Below are 17,310 nucleotides of genomic sequence, written 5' to 3' on the forward strand. Positions count from 1 at the left end.
GTAGGCATCTGGTCAGGTACATGCCAAACAGGGAGTTATATTCGATGATTGGTCTAATGAGGGATGAGTAGAGAGGGATGATGACCTCTTTCTTCCTGGATGCGAAACCTTTGGTTATAAGATGTACCACATAGAAGGACTTTCTGACCACAGTGACAGTGTGGTGGTCGAAGGTGAGGTGGCTGTCGACCTGGATGCCCAGATTTCTTATGGCTGCTTCAGTGTTCAGTGGACTCCCATCAACATGGTAATTTGTGGGAACTGAGTTTTTTCCAAAGGGGATGATAACACATTTTTTGGCGTTAAGCTTCAGGCCATGGTTCTGACACCAGTCATTGTTCTCAGAGAAGCCCTTTTGTAGGATGTCTGCATCACTTGGGGAGTTGATAATGACTCCTAGCTTGCAGTCATCAGTGAACGTGGTCAGCCAGAGTCCTTCTGTGTTGGCTTGGACTTCTGTGAAGTAGATGCCAAACAGGAGGGGCCTCAGAACTGAGCCCTGTGTGACTCCACTTGTGGCTGATCGACAGTCTGACTTAGAATTCCACAACTTTCACTCTGTGGGTCCTGTCTGTGATCCAATTTGCAATCCACCTAGTGATGTAAGGATTGATGCCTAGTTTGGTGAGTTTATCAATGATACCTGAGTGGGGAATGGTATCAAAGGCCTTGGCTAGGTTGAGGTAGGCTGTATGCACTGCCTTACCCTCATCTACAGCCTTGGTGACTGCTTTGAAGAAGTCAACCAGGTTCAGCAGGCAGGATCTCCCCTTGACAAAACCACACTGTGTGGGGTCAAGAGTTTGGAGATTGCCTATATCTTTGTTAAGCAGGTCCATGATGATGTTCTCCATAGCTTTGCATATGAGGCTTGTCAGGCTAATAGGGTGATAGTTCCCATGGTCTGTAGTTGCTCCCCCTTTATGGAGCTTTTACTGTAGCAGTGCAACATTCATTAGGGACATAGCTTGAGGTAAGGTTGTGATTGAACAGGGCACACAGATGTGGTACCAGTTCATTTTGTAGAACATAGGTCACCCCTTCATTTTGTCTCCCCAGTGGCCCTGGTAACCACAGATGCCTCCCAACTGAGGTAGGGGAGGATTTCTTGGGAAGGACAGTCCAAGGCACATGGTCCTCTCAAGAGACTAATTCACACTGCAGTGACCTTGAGATGAGATCAGTCCTACAAGCGTTGCAGGCTTTTCAAGATATTCTCCCTCTGGGTACTATTGTGATTCAAACTGACAGTATGTCTGTGGTCTGGTACATCAACAAACAAGGGGGATCTCAATCTTACCCTCTCTGTTGAGAAGCTGTGAGAGTGTGGCAGTGGACAATCTCCTTCAACTGATTTCTAGTGGCAATGCACATTCCAGGGAAATCCAGTGTACTAGTGGACAAACTCAGCAGGTCACTTCTGATAGTTCACAAGTGGTCTTCCAATCAGTCAGTGGTAGAGAAGATTTTCCTTCATTGGGGCTAATCTTGCTGCGATCATTTTGCATCTTCCCACAACAACAAATGCAGCAGGTACTTTGCCTTAATCCCCCCTCAGGGGAGTCACCAAGTGATGCTCTAGTCTAGGTTTGACACTTCGGTCTCCTTTACACCTATCCCCAAGTGCCTCTGATTCCAGAATTCTTACAGAAAGCCAGTCATTTGAAGAACTTGGTTATCCTTATTGCTTCCTTTTGGCCTTGCCAGGTGTGGTTCACCTTCCTTTGGTCTTATCTTTGTTATCCTCCTTGAATACTGGACCCCAGTTCAGACCCTCTGTCACATCCTTGACGATAACACATCCCAATATCCCAGCCCTTAAACTAACCACATGGTTTTTCCAGTTTGATTAATAGCTTCATGGCCCAGGCTTTCTTCCTTGGTTCATTGTATACTTTCGCCCTCACAGAAAGCTTCCACTAAGAGGATTTACAAGAGTAATTGGAAAAGATTCTCAGTTTGGGCTCTGAGAAATGACATTGATCCTTTTACTGCCCCTATTTCTTCTGTGGTGGAGTTTTTGGCTTCTCTTTTTTTCCACAATTAAAGTACATCTGGCAGCCATATAAAATTTTGATTCAGGAGACAATGCCTCTTGCTTGGCTGCTTCTAGGTTGTGCAAAGCTTTCCTAAAGGGCACCTTTTTGCTCAGACCTCCAGTGAAAGATGCACCACCTCCTTGGGATTTAACAATAGTCTTCAAGGCTTAACTCAACATCTCTTTGAACCTTCAACAAAAATTGATATAAAATTTCCATCTTGGAAAACAGCTTTTTTAGTTGCTATTACATCTGCAAAAAGGATTTCTGAACTCCAGACTGTTTCATCCAAAGCCCATTATACTGTTTTTCATAAAGATAGTTACCTTTTGAACCAATCCCTCTTTCCTACCAAAAGTGGCTTCTCAATCAAATATGTCAGTCCATTAATTTCCCACTCTTCTTTCCAAAATTTTTGAACAATGGAAAATACATGCTACAGCTTTCTGATGTGCTTAGGCAAATACACTTTTGTTTTTACACAGAACAAAAGATTTCATAAAAATGGACCAGCTGTTTGTCTCTTTTTTACCTAGTTAGGCTAGCATCCCCAATTTCTAAAGTTACACTGGCCCAGTGGATAACTAATTGCATTTTCTATGTATATTCCCAGCAAGGTCTCTCCCTACCAAAACCACCTAAGGTTCATTCAACCAGATCCATGGCCACCTCATCTGTCTTCTGGTCTAGCACTTCTGTTGCTGATGTTGTGCATCAGCCACCTGGTGTAATGCTTATACCTTTATTACTCATTACAAATTGGACATAATTTCCAGAAACAGAGCTGCTTTTGGTTCAGTAGTCCTCCTGAACATCTTACATGAGGGCCACCCAAAATTTCTGTAGCTGGGAACTCTGTCCCATACATTGAGGAAGAATGAAAAGGACAACATCAGATATTAAAGTTATGTACTCACCATAATTATGCATATGAATTGCCCATTTTCATTCTTCCTCATCTTCCATCTCTCCCTCCCTCTTCCTATCATCTTCTGAAGTGACCTGGTACACTTTTGGAACCTGTTGTTCCAGGTTTGAGCCCTTGTTTTATTTATTTTCTATTTTCCTGTTATATCTTAAAACCTTTAAGGCAGCAAACTTGATCTGAGGTGTTGGGGTGGACTAGGGATTGAGGGTAGAGAGAGGAGCTAGGGAGTTGGATTCAAAAGTCTGTGGAATGCAGCCAAGTCAGATCTGAGGATGGATGCATAATCTGTACGTCCCATATGTTGAGGAGGAAAGAAAACAGACAATACAGATGCATAGTTACGGTGAGTATATAACTTTAATTTAAATTCCCTTAAAGCTGCACCATCATAGTTATGTAGTTTTGATTTAAGATTATGGCCTTTAATCTGCAGTTTTGTAGAGTATTCTCTGGTGCCTTTTGCACTTGTTTTTTAAACTGAGCAGTTTGCACACTGCTATATCAAAAGCTGAGACATTTGAGAAGCTGGAGTATTTTGTTTTTCACAACCTTAGTACACAACTTTGCATTAAAATTGTATATAATGCAATTGATTTTACTACTATCCTACTCAATCATTGTATTTTTGTGTTTTTTTTTCTCTCTTCAAAGTCATGATCTGCATAATTACCTGAACAGCTTCAAGAATAAAGTCTTAAAGAAACTGAACAAGTTCTTCAAAAATGTCATGAGCAAACTATGCGAGATGAGCCAAAAGACAGCAGCAGTAGAGAAAATTCAGAGCCAACAGATAAAAAGAGTAGAAATGGAGGTAGGTGCCTGTGAACAGCCCTACATTGTGAGCACAGCCATCTTGTTTTGAAGTAATGTATTGTTACAGATGTTCTTTCTTTTTCACTGTTGCAGTCATCATATTTGGGTTATCTGCCCTCAGGTAACCCTCAGTCGGCCCGAATACCAGGGTCTTAGGATTTCTGCGTCAGATGCTGTCACCTCTTCCATGATGTCAGGCCATCAGGGGTATAAAACAGGCAGCCGATGCCATTACATCAGTCTTTCTTGCAGAGAAGGAGCCTGAAGCAGAAGCATTTCACAAGTGCCGGTCGGCCACTACCTGAAATTTTCGATTTTCGAGTTTCAGACCTGAAGTCTTCTAAAGCTAAGTATCTAGTTGGGGACTCTTTTTTTCTTGCTTTAACCGATGTCAGAAAAAGTTAACAGTTGTTTTGCCTGTGGAAAGCAAATACCTCACAGAGATTTTCATTCTTACTGCGTCACCTGTTTAGGCCCAGACCACGACGTTCCTCACTGTCGGTTTTGTGCCTTGTTTAATGCCCAAGCTATTCGTCGTCGAGCTATCTTTGTCACTAAATTCTTTCACTCTAGTTCTCCGTATTCCGAAATGGCTTCTATAGGCCGTCCGACTACCGATCTTCCGAAAAAGCGTAAAGATAAAGACAGAGACAGACCGCATAGGTCCAAAACTGCCGACGACACTTCCGTTAAGCTAGTCGCCAGTCCACCGGTATTTAGTGAGGCGCCTTTGCAGCCCCTGATGCCCGCTTCTACAGATTTGCAGGCCTCTGCTGAGACCCATTCGGAGTCCGGTGTTCTGCGAGATGCATCTTCAACTATGGAACCTTTGGATGTCTCTACCTTGGATGGGTCTGGAGCCGCTGTGCAGGCACTGGCTTCTGAGTGTGTATTCCGACCTACTGATGTTCACATTAAACCGACAACTTGATTTTTAGCTAAAACCACTGAGTTTCTCAGGCCCAGAGTATGCATTACACCTAGAAAACCAACGACCAAAGCTCATGCTCAAGCTCCCATACCACAAAAACAAATGCTTAGAATGGCTGAAGACCTTATTACCCTAATTAGGGGAAGCCAGCGTTCCCCTGCTAAGAGACAAACAATTGAGCTTCATTCTGACTCTGCAGATCAGGAGTCTGATGACTCTGATCATTCTGATTATCAGGACATGTCCTTATCAACCTATGAGGATTCAGATGCAGAGGAATCCATTCCCTCTCCCTCCCCTCCAGAGGATTTTTCTTTTGGTGAAACCTTGCATACTTTAAGGGAGCATTTCAACTGAGAATGCCAGGACTACCCTCAGTCCAAAAAGAGACTCAGAGAATTTTTAAAGTTGCCTCAGCACAGGCCTCTAGCTATGCCCCCTGTCCTGGATGTTGTAGATGATGTCTTCATGGAATCCAGTCTCACTCCAGACACTTTACCACCTGTCCCTAGAAAACCTGACAGGTACTACAGAGTACCTGATTCTCACAAATTTCTCTTTAAGAATTCCTCTGTGGATCCAGAGACCATTTCTCAGGGACCTAAAGGTATTAAGGCTTCTATAGCCAAAAGCCCTACCCCTTCAGACAGGGATTCCAGAGCTTTAGACAGATGGGGTAAGAAGGTATATACCTCTGCTACTCTTGCCATCAGGGCATTGAATTGCCAGTTTCACATGTTGAAGTACCAGCAACATATTATGGAACTAATTAAGCAAAAATGGTGTTACTTCCAGATTGTGCAGAAAATAAAGATTTACAAGAGTTACTGCATTCTGCAAACCAAGTAAGTAAGCATACTTTGCAGTGTGGCTTTGATGCCCTAGAAACATCTTGCAGGGCTGCAGTCACTGGGCCTGTACTGAGAAGGCATGCTTGGCTGAAGGAACAGTCCTTGCCAGATCATGTCAAGTCAAAATTACTAGACGCTCTTTTAAATAAGGACGGTTTGTCTGGCACCAAAGCAGAAGAGGTTCTTAAAAAGATGGAACAAAAAACTCAGTCTATGCAAACTTTTAAAGAATTCTTACAATTGCAGCCACCTAGATTCAGTAGGCATTGGCCTTCAAAAAACTGGTCCTTTCCAGCCCCTTCCAGGCCTTATCAGCCCAAACCCAGGAGAAACAGACCACCCTGACTACAGCCTCAGGGTATGCAGAGATCCAAACAATGGAGTGCTCCCACCTCAAAAACAGGGAGTGGTAAGCCACCCCCTTATGGTAAAAGTTCACAATGACTTCTCTATTACCCTTCCCAGCCCTGCCCAATTACTTATGCCCTTAGGAGGAAAACTTGCCCTTCATGCAAAAAACTGGATGTCCATTACTCAGGACCTATGGGTCCTAAACATTGTATCCCGGGGGTACAGATTCTACTTCCATTCACTGCCAACCCCGAATGGGTTTCCAGACATTCCTCCAAACCAATGGGCAGAGGCACAAAAGCAAGTACTTTCCCTGCTCAATATCAGGGCTATTCAACCTGTTCCAGTACAACAAAGGGGGCAGGGTTTCTACTCCAGGCTGTTCCTGGTGCCCAGAAAAGAGGGCTCTTGGCACCCAATCATGGATCTATCAGTTCTCAAGACTTTTTTAGTGGTCCCAAAATTCTAAATGCTTACCTTGCAACAGCTTCTCCCTATGCTAGCTAAGGATGCCTGGTTAGTCACCCTAGACTTAAAAGAAGCTTATCTACACATCCCCATAAGGGAGTCTTGCAGGAAATATCTATGCTTCAGGGCAGGCTCTATGCACTACCACTTTTCTGCGCTTTCCTTTGGCTTATCTACTGCACCTAGAGTATTCCCAAAGTGCCTGGCTCCAGCCATTAAATACTGCAGGCAGAGAAATATCCAAATTTTCCCATACTTGGACAATTGCCTGATTCAGGCGGACACTCGGGAATTGCTACTTCGGCACCTGGCATTCGTAAAAAGACTCCTAACGTCCTTGGGTACACCATCAATGAAAATAAATCACAACTGGTGCCCAGTCAACAAATTGTATTCCTGGGAGCAAGCTTGAACACAACTTCCCAGATGGCTTTTCTCACTCCAGAAAAACAGGTCTATTTGACCAACTACGTCAAACAAATGTCCACCAAAACCCAGCTATTTGCAAGGAAAATACTGCAAGCCCTAGGGTTCATGGCATCATTTATTCTGCTAATTCCATATGCAAGACTGCATATGAGGAAACTTCAGTGGTACTTAAAAAGTCTTTGGTGCCAACATTCTCAGGACCTGGAAACAATCATTCCAATCATACCTTGTCTAAGGGCACAATTCCTTTGGTGGGCAGAAGCATGCAACTACAACAAGGGACTGCCTTTCATTCAGCCCCTCGCTGCCCAAACCCTGACAACAGATACATCAGACTATGCATGGGGGGCTCACATGGCAGGCAAATGCATTCAGGGCAAGTGGTGCCCAGAGCAAATTCTCCTACACATTAATCAAAAAGACATGCTAGCTGTACAGAATGCTTTGACAGCTTTCAAATCCCTAATCCTTCCGAGACAGTTGCTGATAAAAACAGACAACACCACAGTTACGTGGTACACAAGCAGGGGGGAACCCATTCTTACCCACTCTGCAGGTTAGCCATGGCTCTGTGGAACACAGCCTTGAGAAACCAAGTGCATCTACAAGCTCAATTCCTGCCAGGCAAACAAAATTCACTGGCAGACGACTTAAGCAGAAGTCTCCAAGACCCGCACGAGTGGCAATTGGAGCCCAACACCTTTAATCTTCTAATCGAGAGGTGGGGGACACCAAAGGTGGACCTCTTTGCCTCCCCTGGAAACCACCAGTTGAACAAATTCTGCACCAGGAGTCCTCACAGCAGGGCCTGGAAGGTGGATGCCCTATCCTTCCAATTGAAAAACCTGTCAATTTATGCCTTTCCCCCTCTGCCCCTCCTCTCAAAAGTACTACTCAAGATCAAGCAGGACAGGCCAAGGGAATTCTTATTGCCCCAGACTGGCCACACCAGCACTGGTACCCAGGCTTATGCAGTCTGACAACAGTGCCACCCTGGCACCTTCACTAGACCCCTACCCTGCTGTGTCAGCAGGGGGGACAGATTTTGCATCCACAGCTGCAAACCCTCAACCTTGCAGCCTGGCTTATCCTCTGAATACACCACCAGCAACCCTCAGCAAACTGGTGCTGGATGTCATTCTTGAGGCCAGAAGGCTTAGTATCAGGAAATCCTATGCTGAAAAGTGGAAAAGATATTGCTCTTGGAATCAATCTCAAGGAAAAGACACAGCATTGCCCTCTTTACCTGAAATCCTGGATTACCTAACAGAGCTACTCCACAGATGCCTATCCTTCTCCTCCATTAAGATTCATGCCTCTGCCATATCAGCTCATTGTAATACTGAGCCACCTCTATTTTCTCACCCTCTCATCAAACAGTTCCTAAAAGGGGCTAACAACTTAAGGCCCCCTAGGAGAACACTCTCCCCTGCCTGGGACCTTAACTTTGTACTGGAAAAGCTCATGCTCCCCCCTTTTGAACCTGCTGCTTCAGAAGAGTTAACATTCCTCTCTTGGAAAACAGCCTTGCTTTTATCCACAACTTCAACAAAAAGAGTGTCTGAGTTACAGGCACTAATGGCTGTGGAACCCTTTAATATTTACCATGCTGACAGGGTTTCTCTCAGGACTAACCCATCCTTCATGCCTAAGGTGGTCTCCAGCATGGCTCTAAACCAATCCATCCATTTGCCTACCTTCTTCCCTAATCCTCAGAATAAAGGGGAAAAGATCCTGCAGTCCTTGGATGTGCACAGACAGCTCAGGTTCTACCTTGACAGGACTAAACCTTTCAGAAAATTTGACCAGCTGCTAGTCAGCTGTGCTACAGGGGCAGAGGGCAAGGCCATTTCAAAGTAAACTATTTCCAAATGGATAGCACACTGCATCCATTTCTTCTACAAGCACCATGGAAAACCTACCCCACAGGGGATCAGAACACATTCCACTAGGGCTACTTCCACCTCTACAGCATTCCTCAGGGGAGTCCCTACCAGGGACATTCTGGAAGCTGCAACCTGGAGTTTTGTACACACCTTCACCAAACATTACCACTTAACTATTTTTTCTAAATCCAGGGCTGGATTTGCTAAAGCATTCTTGCAAGCCCTGCTAGCCAGCCCTAACACTTCTTGACTGCCTCCTCCTTTTCTCAGCTTTTGGAATCAACCCAAGTGTGATGACTGCAACAGTGAAACATAAAGAACATAGTACAGTTGTGTACACTTACCATAAATGTAGATGTTAGCGTGTCTTCACTGTTGCAGTCTTGGTTTCCCTTCCTCCAGCCCCCTGGTTTTCTCTATCTTTTCTACCTCTCCTCTCTATAGCCATTTTTTATGGTAATGGTATTTACTTTTTACTGGTGGTGTTCCACACCATATCCTAACTTCCTATTTAGGGGGCTTCTGACAGTTGGGGCAAGGAAAACTGATGTAATGGCATCAGCTGCCTGTTTTATACCCCTGATGGCCTGACGTCATGCAAGAGGTGACAGCATCTGAAGCAGAAATCCTAAGACTCTGGTATTCAGGCTGACTGAGGATTACCTGAGGGCAGATAACCCACGTGTGATGACTGCAACAGTGAAGACACTCGAACATCTACATTTATGGTAAGTGTACACAACTGTACTTTCTTAGGATAGTTAGACATTACACGGGAAGAAAAAGAGAATTAGACTGTAAGACATCCTAATTATAATTGCAATACAAAAGCCTTGTCCTGGTTAGACCTAGTGAAGTCAGCTGAGACATATAGAACCATACAAACATTTCCATCTATGCCATCTATTTATTTAATAACCAAGTTATGAGCAAGGCCAAATAACCCTTTTCAGCCATGACCCTGGACAGAGGCAAATATGGAATATAAAGTATAACAGTCTAGTGTAAATCAGATTAATGTATGGCATACAAAGTAAGCAGGTCTTATTAGCAAAACAACCGAGTGGGTCATTACAGTGTATAGTGCAACAATGCTTTATGTAACGTACATATTCTACAGTAGCAGATGTGCAACCAGACATAATTAATATGTTATTCAGAGTCTTTGCAGATATCATGAATTACTTTGATGTAGTGCATGCAGCTTTAAAGAATCTAAAATGTAAACTGCCTTGATTTGTTTTCATTTATTTTTCTTCTATTTAATTTATACTTGATACATTATGTAATTACCAGATATGATGTTGTCTTTTTTCATCCATTCCTCAATCAATGGGGTTACGGATCTGACTTCAGCCACTTCTAAAGACTTGAATATGTAGCTCAAGCCCCAGCCCCCTCCACACACACACACAATCCTCCTTTCTAGTTAGAATTACTTCAGATCTACTTTGCTGTTTCAGCGAATAGACATGGTCTCTGTAGCTTGGGTATTTGGAGTGATTTTTGGATAAATGCTATCTTTATAACGTTTTTATACTTACACATTTTTTCTGTTCTTCCTCCCCTTTCTACTTATTTATAACTTTCAAAGCTGGCTCAGCTATGTCCTGGTAGTCCCATGGTAGACAAGATGGTGGACCTCATCTCTCACTGGGCATGGAAGGATCCAGACGTCACAGAGCCAATTTCTAAAAGACCTGATAAGTACCTGATTGCACCTAAGGATTAGGCCTTTTGGAGCAAGGGTCCCCAGTATATGCTACGGTGGTCGCATGTCCACCAAGAAAGAACTTGCTGAGCAAAGTTCTACTTTCCATCCCCTCAGTAGGGGTCCAGGGGGTTGGGCAGGTTTGGCAAGGTCAGGTATGCATCAGCAACCTTTGCTATCAGGTCACCGAACTATTTGGCCCAGGTCACAAGATTTCATAAAGACTTGATCAAAGAGTTTTCCTGTGCCCTTTTCTGGGTCTATGTCTGCGAAAGACAAAAAGACCATTTCTGCACAATTGGCCATCCTACAATCCCTATCAAATGCCTCTATGAGGCTCATTTCCCCCACCTCAGAAAGTGCTCTGAGAGCTTCAGGTTCAAGAATAACTGTGAGTGAAATGAATGCATCTTTCTGACTTTGCGAAGCCTTTCAAGTCATTGTTCATCAATATTTTTTTGATGGATCTACTTTATTTGGCCCAGAAGTTAAAGAAACCCTGTCCAGGAATGAACAAGACTGAAAAAACATATCTGCCATAGCGATCTGTTTTTCTACACCTCAAAGAACCTTTTGCTAGAATCAGAGAGGTGGCAGAAAATGTAGTTCTGGAAGTTGCAAAGCTCTCCGGGATTCCCACTGCAAAAGGGGAACTCTAATAATAGACAATGCCATCATGTTATTGAGAGGATGCCCACAAAATCAGGATTTTAGAGATCCCTTCTCTGAGAAACCTATCAGCACTCCTCCGCTCTGGAGGCATTTGGGGTGCTTATCCCTGCATCTGTAAACCTGGACAGCCATTACCAAAGACATTTGGGTGCAGAGGGATTGTTTCCAGAGATTATTGCATACCACTTTCCCTACAGCCTCCCAGTCATTCTACGAAACATTCAGATGTTCCACCTAGTCAGAGAAAAGCAGCAGCCATAGATATACAAAAACTGCTGGAAAAAAGTGTTATCCAGATGGTTCCCCAGGCCAACAAGGATTTGGAAGCTATTTAAGGTTCTTTTTGGTGCCAGAGAAAACCAGGGACCTGAGACCTATCCTCAACCTCAGCAACTTAAGCCCATATGTCAAATGCTCCATGTTCTGAATGGTAATGGTTCAGTCCATTCTGAGGCTTCTTTGCAAGGATGATTGGATGTGCTCGATAAATCTCCAGGATGTAGACTATCACGTCAAAATAGACAGGCATTGCAGGATATTTCTTCACTTCTGACTGGAGCTTTTCATTAGCAATACAAAGCCCTGCTCTTTGGTCTCACCACAGCCCCCAGGGTGTTCAGCAAGAGCATGCCAGTGGTTGCAATTCACTTGAAACTGCTTATATTCCAGGTGTCTCCATATCTTGATGACAGGCTCATCTCTTATTCTGCCAAGAATGTACAGATTCAAGCTAGGGACTAGTTGATCAAGCTATGTCTTCAACTAGGCATTACAGTGAACTGCACCAAGTCTCAACTCTCCCCCACTCAGGTACTGAAGTTCATTGATGCTTGTCAAAACACAATTACCCAAATCACAAGCCTCCCTTACTCAAGAGTAAATATGTTAGAGAGTCAAGCATCTCTTCCTTTCCTGCCATCAAGGTTTATTTTGCAACTCCTGGGATCTATGGCAGCTTCCATAACTAATACCCTAGCAAGATATTACATGAGGGTACTGCTATGGACACTTGCAGTGCAGTAGTCTTATCAGTTGCCATCCTCACTCTGCTGCAATTCGTATTGAAAGAATCACCTGATGGGATGCCACAAGAGAAGTTTCTAAGGGCCACCCTTTTATCCTTCTACCACCCAAGGCCACAGTAACTATGAACACCTCCCAACTAGAGCAGAGGGTGAGCATTGCTTGGGTTGGACAGTCTAAGGCACTTGGTCCCATTTGGAGGCCAGTCTTCACATCAGTGTACTGGAAATGAGGGTGATCCTGCTAGTGTTGCAGGCATTTCAAGATGCTGTTCCTCCTGGGATGATTGCCATTCAGACAGACAATATGTTAGTTGTCTGGTACATCAACAAGCAGAAGGGAGCCAAGCCCCTACCCCCTATGGCGAGAAGTGATGAGAGTTTAACAGCGGATGATTTCCTCCATCCACTTTCTTTTGGCAGTGCATATCCTGGGGAAGTCCAACATTCTAGCAGATAGATTGAGCAGGTCCATCTAATTATCTTAGGAGTGGTGTCTCAACCCTGAGGTGGTAACATCGATTTTCCATCAATGGGGCCAATCATAGTGTGACCCCTTTGCTTCCCCTCTCAACTCCATTTTCCACCATACAACTAACAGTCCACATAATAAACCCTGCCTTATCTTCAAGGCTAACTCTCTTGTATCTTGCATTAATTCAATAATCACTACCTTAATTTGCCCACTCTAGGCATTAAGCTGACTACTATCCTATTTTGCTATTTTCCTACTCAAACTGTCATGACTGCTATTCTGCTTCACCTTTTACTTAGCAACTATTCAAATTCCTTCATCATCAGACACAGTACTACATGTAAGAATTCAAAACCAATTCAACGAATAAATCCACAAAAATGAGTGTAGAGGAGGCAGACCACTTCTTAAAACCACCAAGCACGTTTTTTATTTAATAAACAATAAAATATATAAGCTCTTTCATCTCTGATGAAGTCTCTGTAATTTTGGAATATTGAGATGAAAGCGCTTATATATTTTATTGTTTATTAAATAAAAAACGTGCTTGGTGGTTTTAAGAAGTGGTCTGCCTCCTCTACACAGTACTACATGTGAATTGTATATTAATCCATTTAAACTATTGTTATGAGTGTCTCATTTAAATATTAATGTTAAGTTGTCAAGCTCGCCTTCATTCTTGCTGGATGGGTTCGGAGCTGATCCTCGGCTCCGACTCGGCCAATACTAAAGCTCGAGAGCTAATTCCACCAGCTCGAGGCTCCGCTATATCCCACAATGCTAGGCGGTAACTACTCAGATCTCGTTTGCCGCTTAGCTGACGAGGTGCTTCTTCTACCGGCTCTGGCAGGTTAGTAAGTTTTCTTGTTCAGAAATTTCTATTTCAACCCCTATTTTTTTCCTTTTAGTATAGTTTTATTTAAAATATTTCATTAGTTTAAATCGGGTCCCCCTCTTGTGTCAGAAATCCCTTTTTATTCCCTTCTTAACTTTTAGGCCTTTGGCCCTCTCCCTCTCCTTCCCCTAGTCCTTCAGTGTGACTGGATTTTTATTGGTTAAGGGTGTGTCTGTGTGTTGTGTTTGTGTTTTTCCACTGAGTTTAGGATGTCTAAAGACTCCAAGGTCTCAGGCTTCAAGAAGTGTGATTCGTGCTGTCAGAAAATGTCTCTGACAGACGGTCACACTTCTTGTGTATACTGCCTGGGACCTTTGCACCTGCAGGACTCATGTGCTGTGTGCCATGCATTCAGCCCTAGAGTCCTGCAGGAACGCAAAAATAAATTGATTCTACGTGGCTTGTTAAAGCCTGAAGGCCCCCCGACCCAGTCTGTGTCCGGGCTAAGACTTCCAGACCGTCGGCTCCAGTTTCAGAGCCGTCCCCTGGAAGCATTAAATCGGCTTCGACATCGGCTCCGGCTGGAGCCGATGTTTCCAAATCTCATACCATCACCTCGGCTCCGGCTGGAGCCGAGGTTGACAAGACTCAGTCGGCTCCGATAGGCTTATCGGAGCCACCTGCTAAGAAGAGGTCTAGGTCCCCTTCCATCGGCTCCATCCATTCGGCGCCGGGATCTCCTCTTCTATCAGAACGGAGCCATAGGTCTCATTCCTCTCGGTCCTCCAGGCTGTCCGACCATGATTTACAAAGGGTGGTGAGTAGACTTCTGAAGTTCGAGGCACTGGCCCAAATGCTGCATAGCCCTACTCAACAGTCAGCGGCTATTTCCATCCCTGATTTTATTCCTCCTCCGACTACTTTGAGTTCGGAGCCGGGGCTCATCGGAGCCATGGCTGTCGGTGCTTCGGAGATGATACCTTCCCTTTTGGCTTTGTCATCTGCTCCGATTTCCTCATTGGAGGGATCTCAGTGCCAGGCTTCCCTCATCAGCTCCGAGGGGGCGAGTGGCATCGGACCCTTGTCCGACCCCATTCTCCCTCTCGGAGCGTCGGCGCTGGTGAGTTCGGCTCCAACATCGGCCTCGGAGCCGTCCCTGTCGGTGCCGGGGGGGGTCCTTGTCTCCTCGGAGCGGGGACCTCCGGCCTTGCTTGATAGGGGTGCCTTCGAGGTCATGCGGAGCGTGCTAGACCCAGTGTCTACCCCACAGTCGGCTCCGTCAGCTCCTCCCTCTTCAGTGCCTGTGGTGATTTCTACCCATTCCCTTGTATCAGACCGCAGAGAGCCAGCTCCTCAGTTTTCCCCATTGGGAATTTCCTCCTCTTCCTAGGCCTCTCCTGATCCAGTAGGAGAACCCCCTCGGAAGAGACAGTGCAAGAGGAAGCACATTGACTCCCCTGAGTCTATCACCTCTGACACTGACTTGGAGGAATCTGAAGGTTCCCCACGGTCCCCCTCTGAGGATGTCTCCTTTGCTGACATCCTTGAAATCCTGAAACAGAGGGGGAACTGGCCCGCCCTTAACCCTTCAGAGGACGAGTCAGTTTACCTTGAGGCATTTGGCTCTCGCCCTTCCACCTCCTGGGTGTCCCTCCCTTTGACCCCTTATGGAAGTGGTGGCAAGGAAGGCTTGGACGGCCCCTGATTCAGTGGAACCTACCCCAAGGAGGCCGTCAAAATTTATTACTGCCCCTAAGGAAAAAGAGTTTCTATCAAAAGGTGTCTCTGTTGATGCCATGGTGGTAGCCACAGCCACTAAGAAGGAGTTAGCCAATCCTTCGGTACCTGTCCATCCTCCTAATAAGGAGTCTAGGACTATGGACAGGTACGGTAAGCAGATGTTTTCGTCAGCGACCTTTTCAATGCGGCCGCTGAACTACTTGTGTCACTTCACCCGTCTCCAGAGAGATTTGCTCAAAGATATGGGTGAGGCTATACAGGATCCAACAGCTGAGGGGTTCCAAGACAAAATGAACTCCCAGTTGGCAACCCTGAATTCAGTTGTTAACTCTTCCATGCGGCTTATCTCATATGCTGCTGATGGGGCGAGTAGGGCCGCAGGCACAGGTGTAGCTTTACGATGTCATGCCTGGATGCGGCTTTGCAATTTTGTGGACCCTTTCAAGACATCCTTCACCAATTCCCCCTTTGATGGCTCAACATTGTTTGGTCCTCAGGTGAAGGATACATTGACTAGGTGCGAGGTGGAAGGTAAGACTCTCTCTGCCATGGGAGCCCATTTTTCTACCCCTTCTAGACCTTATCCAAAAGGTCAGAGGGGAGGAAAAATGTGGTTCCGCAAGCCTCAGGGAGTCTCATCTGATGCACAAGGTCGATTGCCCTCTAGAGGCAGAGGGGGGAATAACAATAGATGCCACCCTAGAGGCAGAGGAGGTCCGCAAAACCAGGGTAGCAGAGAAACTTTCTCTGATAAACCCTTTCAGCATCCCTGAGGAGCTGCCCGGCTGTCCACCTTCGGAGGCAGTCGGGGGAAGATTATCACTGTACCCAAAAGCCTGGCTTTCCCTCACCTAAGACAAATGGGTACAGTCAATCATATCCGAGGGTTACAAAATTCCCTTTATTCACATCCCTTCCCAACCCAAAGGATCCCTTCCAGACGTTCCACCCAGTCTAAGGGAACAAGCAGCACTAGAAATATCAAAGCTGCTATCAAAAAGAGCTATCCAATCAGTGCCAGCAGACCAGCAAGGATCCGGAATCTACTCCAAATTCTTTTTGGTACCAAAAATAACAGGGGACTGGAGACCTATACTGGATCTCAGCAAGTTAAACAATTATATAAAAAAAACCAAAATTCCGGATGGTCACGCTACAGTCCATTCTACCCTTCTTGGGTCAGGACAATTGGATGTGCTCGATAGACCTTCAGGATGCGTACTATCATATCAAAATGCACAGACGCTCCAGGAGGTTTCTCCACTTCAGACTGGGAGCCAGTCACTACCAGTTCAGAGCCCTGCCCTTTGGTCTCACTACAGCCCCCGAGTGTTTACCAAATGCATGGCAGTGGTCGCGGCTCACTTGAGACGTCAAGGATTCCAGGTGTTTCCATATTTAGACGACTGGCTCCTTACCGCCACCACCAGACATCAACTGCTTCTAGCCAGAGACTTCACCATCCAAACTTGCCAAGCTCTAGACATCTCAATAAATTTCGAAAAATCTGCCTTGTCGCCTTGTCAATCTATTATCTTTATAGGCGCCACCTTAGACACACTCAATCTTTCTGCCAGACTTACAGAGCAAAGAGTGTTAGATATCCGCAAACAAGTTTACCTTCTATTGCAATGCAACAATGTCAAAGCCAGGGTAGTCAAGGTATTAGGACTCATGGCAGCTACTATCACCCTTCTCCCCTTAGCTCGTTTCCACATGAGGATCCTCCAGTGGATGCTGTTTACTCAATGGTCCTTCCAACAGCTCCCGATGTCTCACATCATATTAATAACTCAATCATGCAAGAATCACCTGTCTTGGTGGATCACATCACCTCAAGTTCTCCAAGGCAGACCTTTCATTCCTCCCCCCCAGTCGCCACGGTGACAACGGACGCCTCCCTGATCGGGTGGGGGGGGCATTATCAGGGCAGGACAGTCCAGGGCACGTGGCAACCTTTCGAGTGCCACTTGCACATAAATGTCTTAGAGATGAGAGTAGTGCTTTTAGCGTTGCAAGCCCTTCAGGACTCTCTTCCCACAGTGACTATTGCAATTCAGACGGACAACATGTCCGTAGTGTGGTACATCAACAAACAGGGCGGAACCAGATCCTACCCCTTGTGTCGAGGGGCACTCAGACTTTGGCAATGGGCAATT

General features: G+C 45.2%; 1 protein-coding gene across 1 annotated transcript in view; it reads left to right on the plus strand.

The window, feature by feature from the left end:
- LOC122798817 overlaps window positions 1–17,310 on the plus strand; it is a 3,666,270-nt gene that overhangs the window by 2,707,686 nt on the left and 941,274 nt on the right. Inside the window, exon 16 of the mRNA XM_044067940.1 lies at window positions 3,619–3,778. Within this exon, the coding sequence (XP_043923875.1) occupies window positions 3,619–3,778 (160 nt within the window). The remainder of the gene's footprint in view (window positions 1–3,618; window positions 3,779–17,310) is intronic.

This window comes from Protopterus annectens, chromosome 3.part1, assembly GCF_019279795.1.
Source record: "Protopterus annectens isolate FY-2018-M chromosome 3.part1, PAN1.0, whole genome shotgun sequence".
Taxonomy (NCBI): Eukaryota; Metazoa; Chordata; order Ceratodontiformes; family Protopteridae; genus Protopterus; species Protopterus annectens.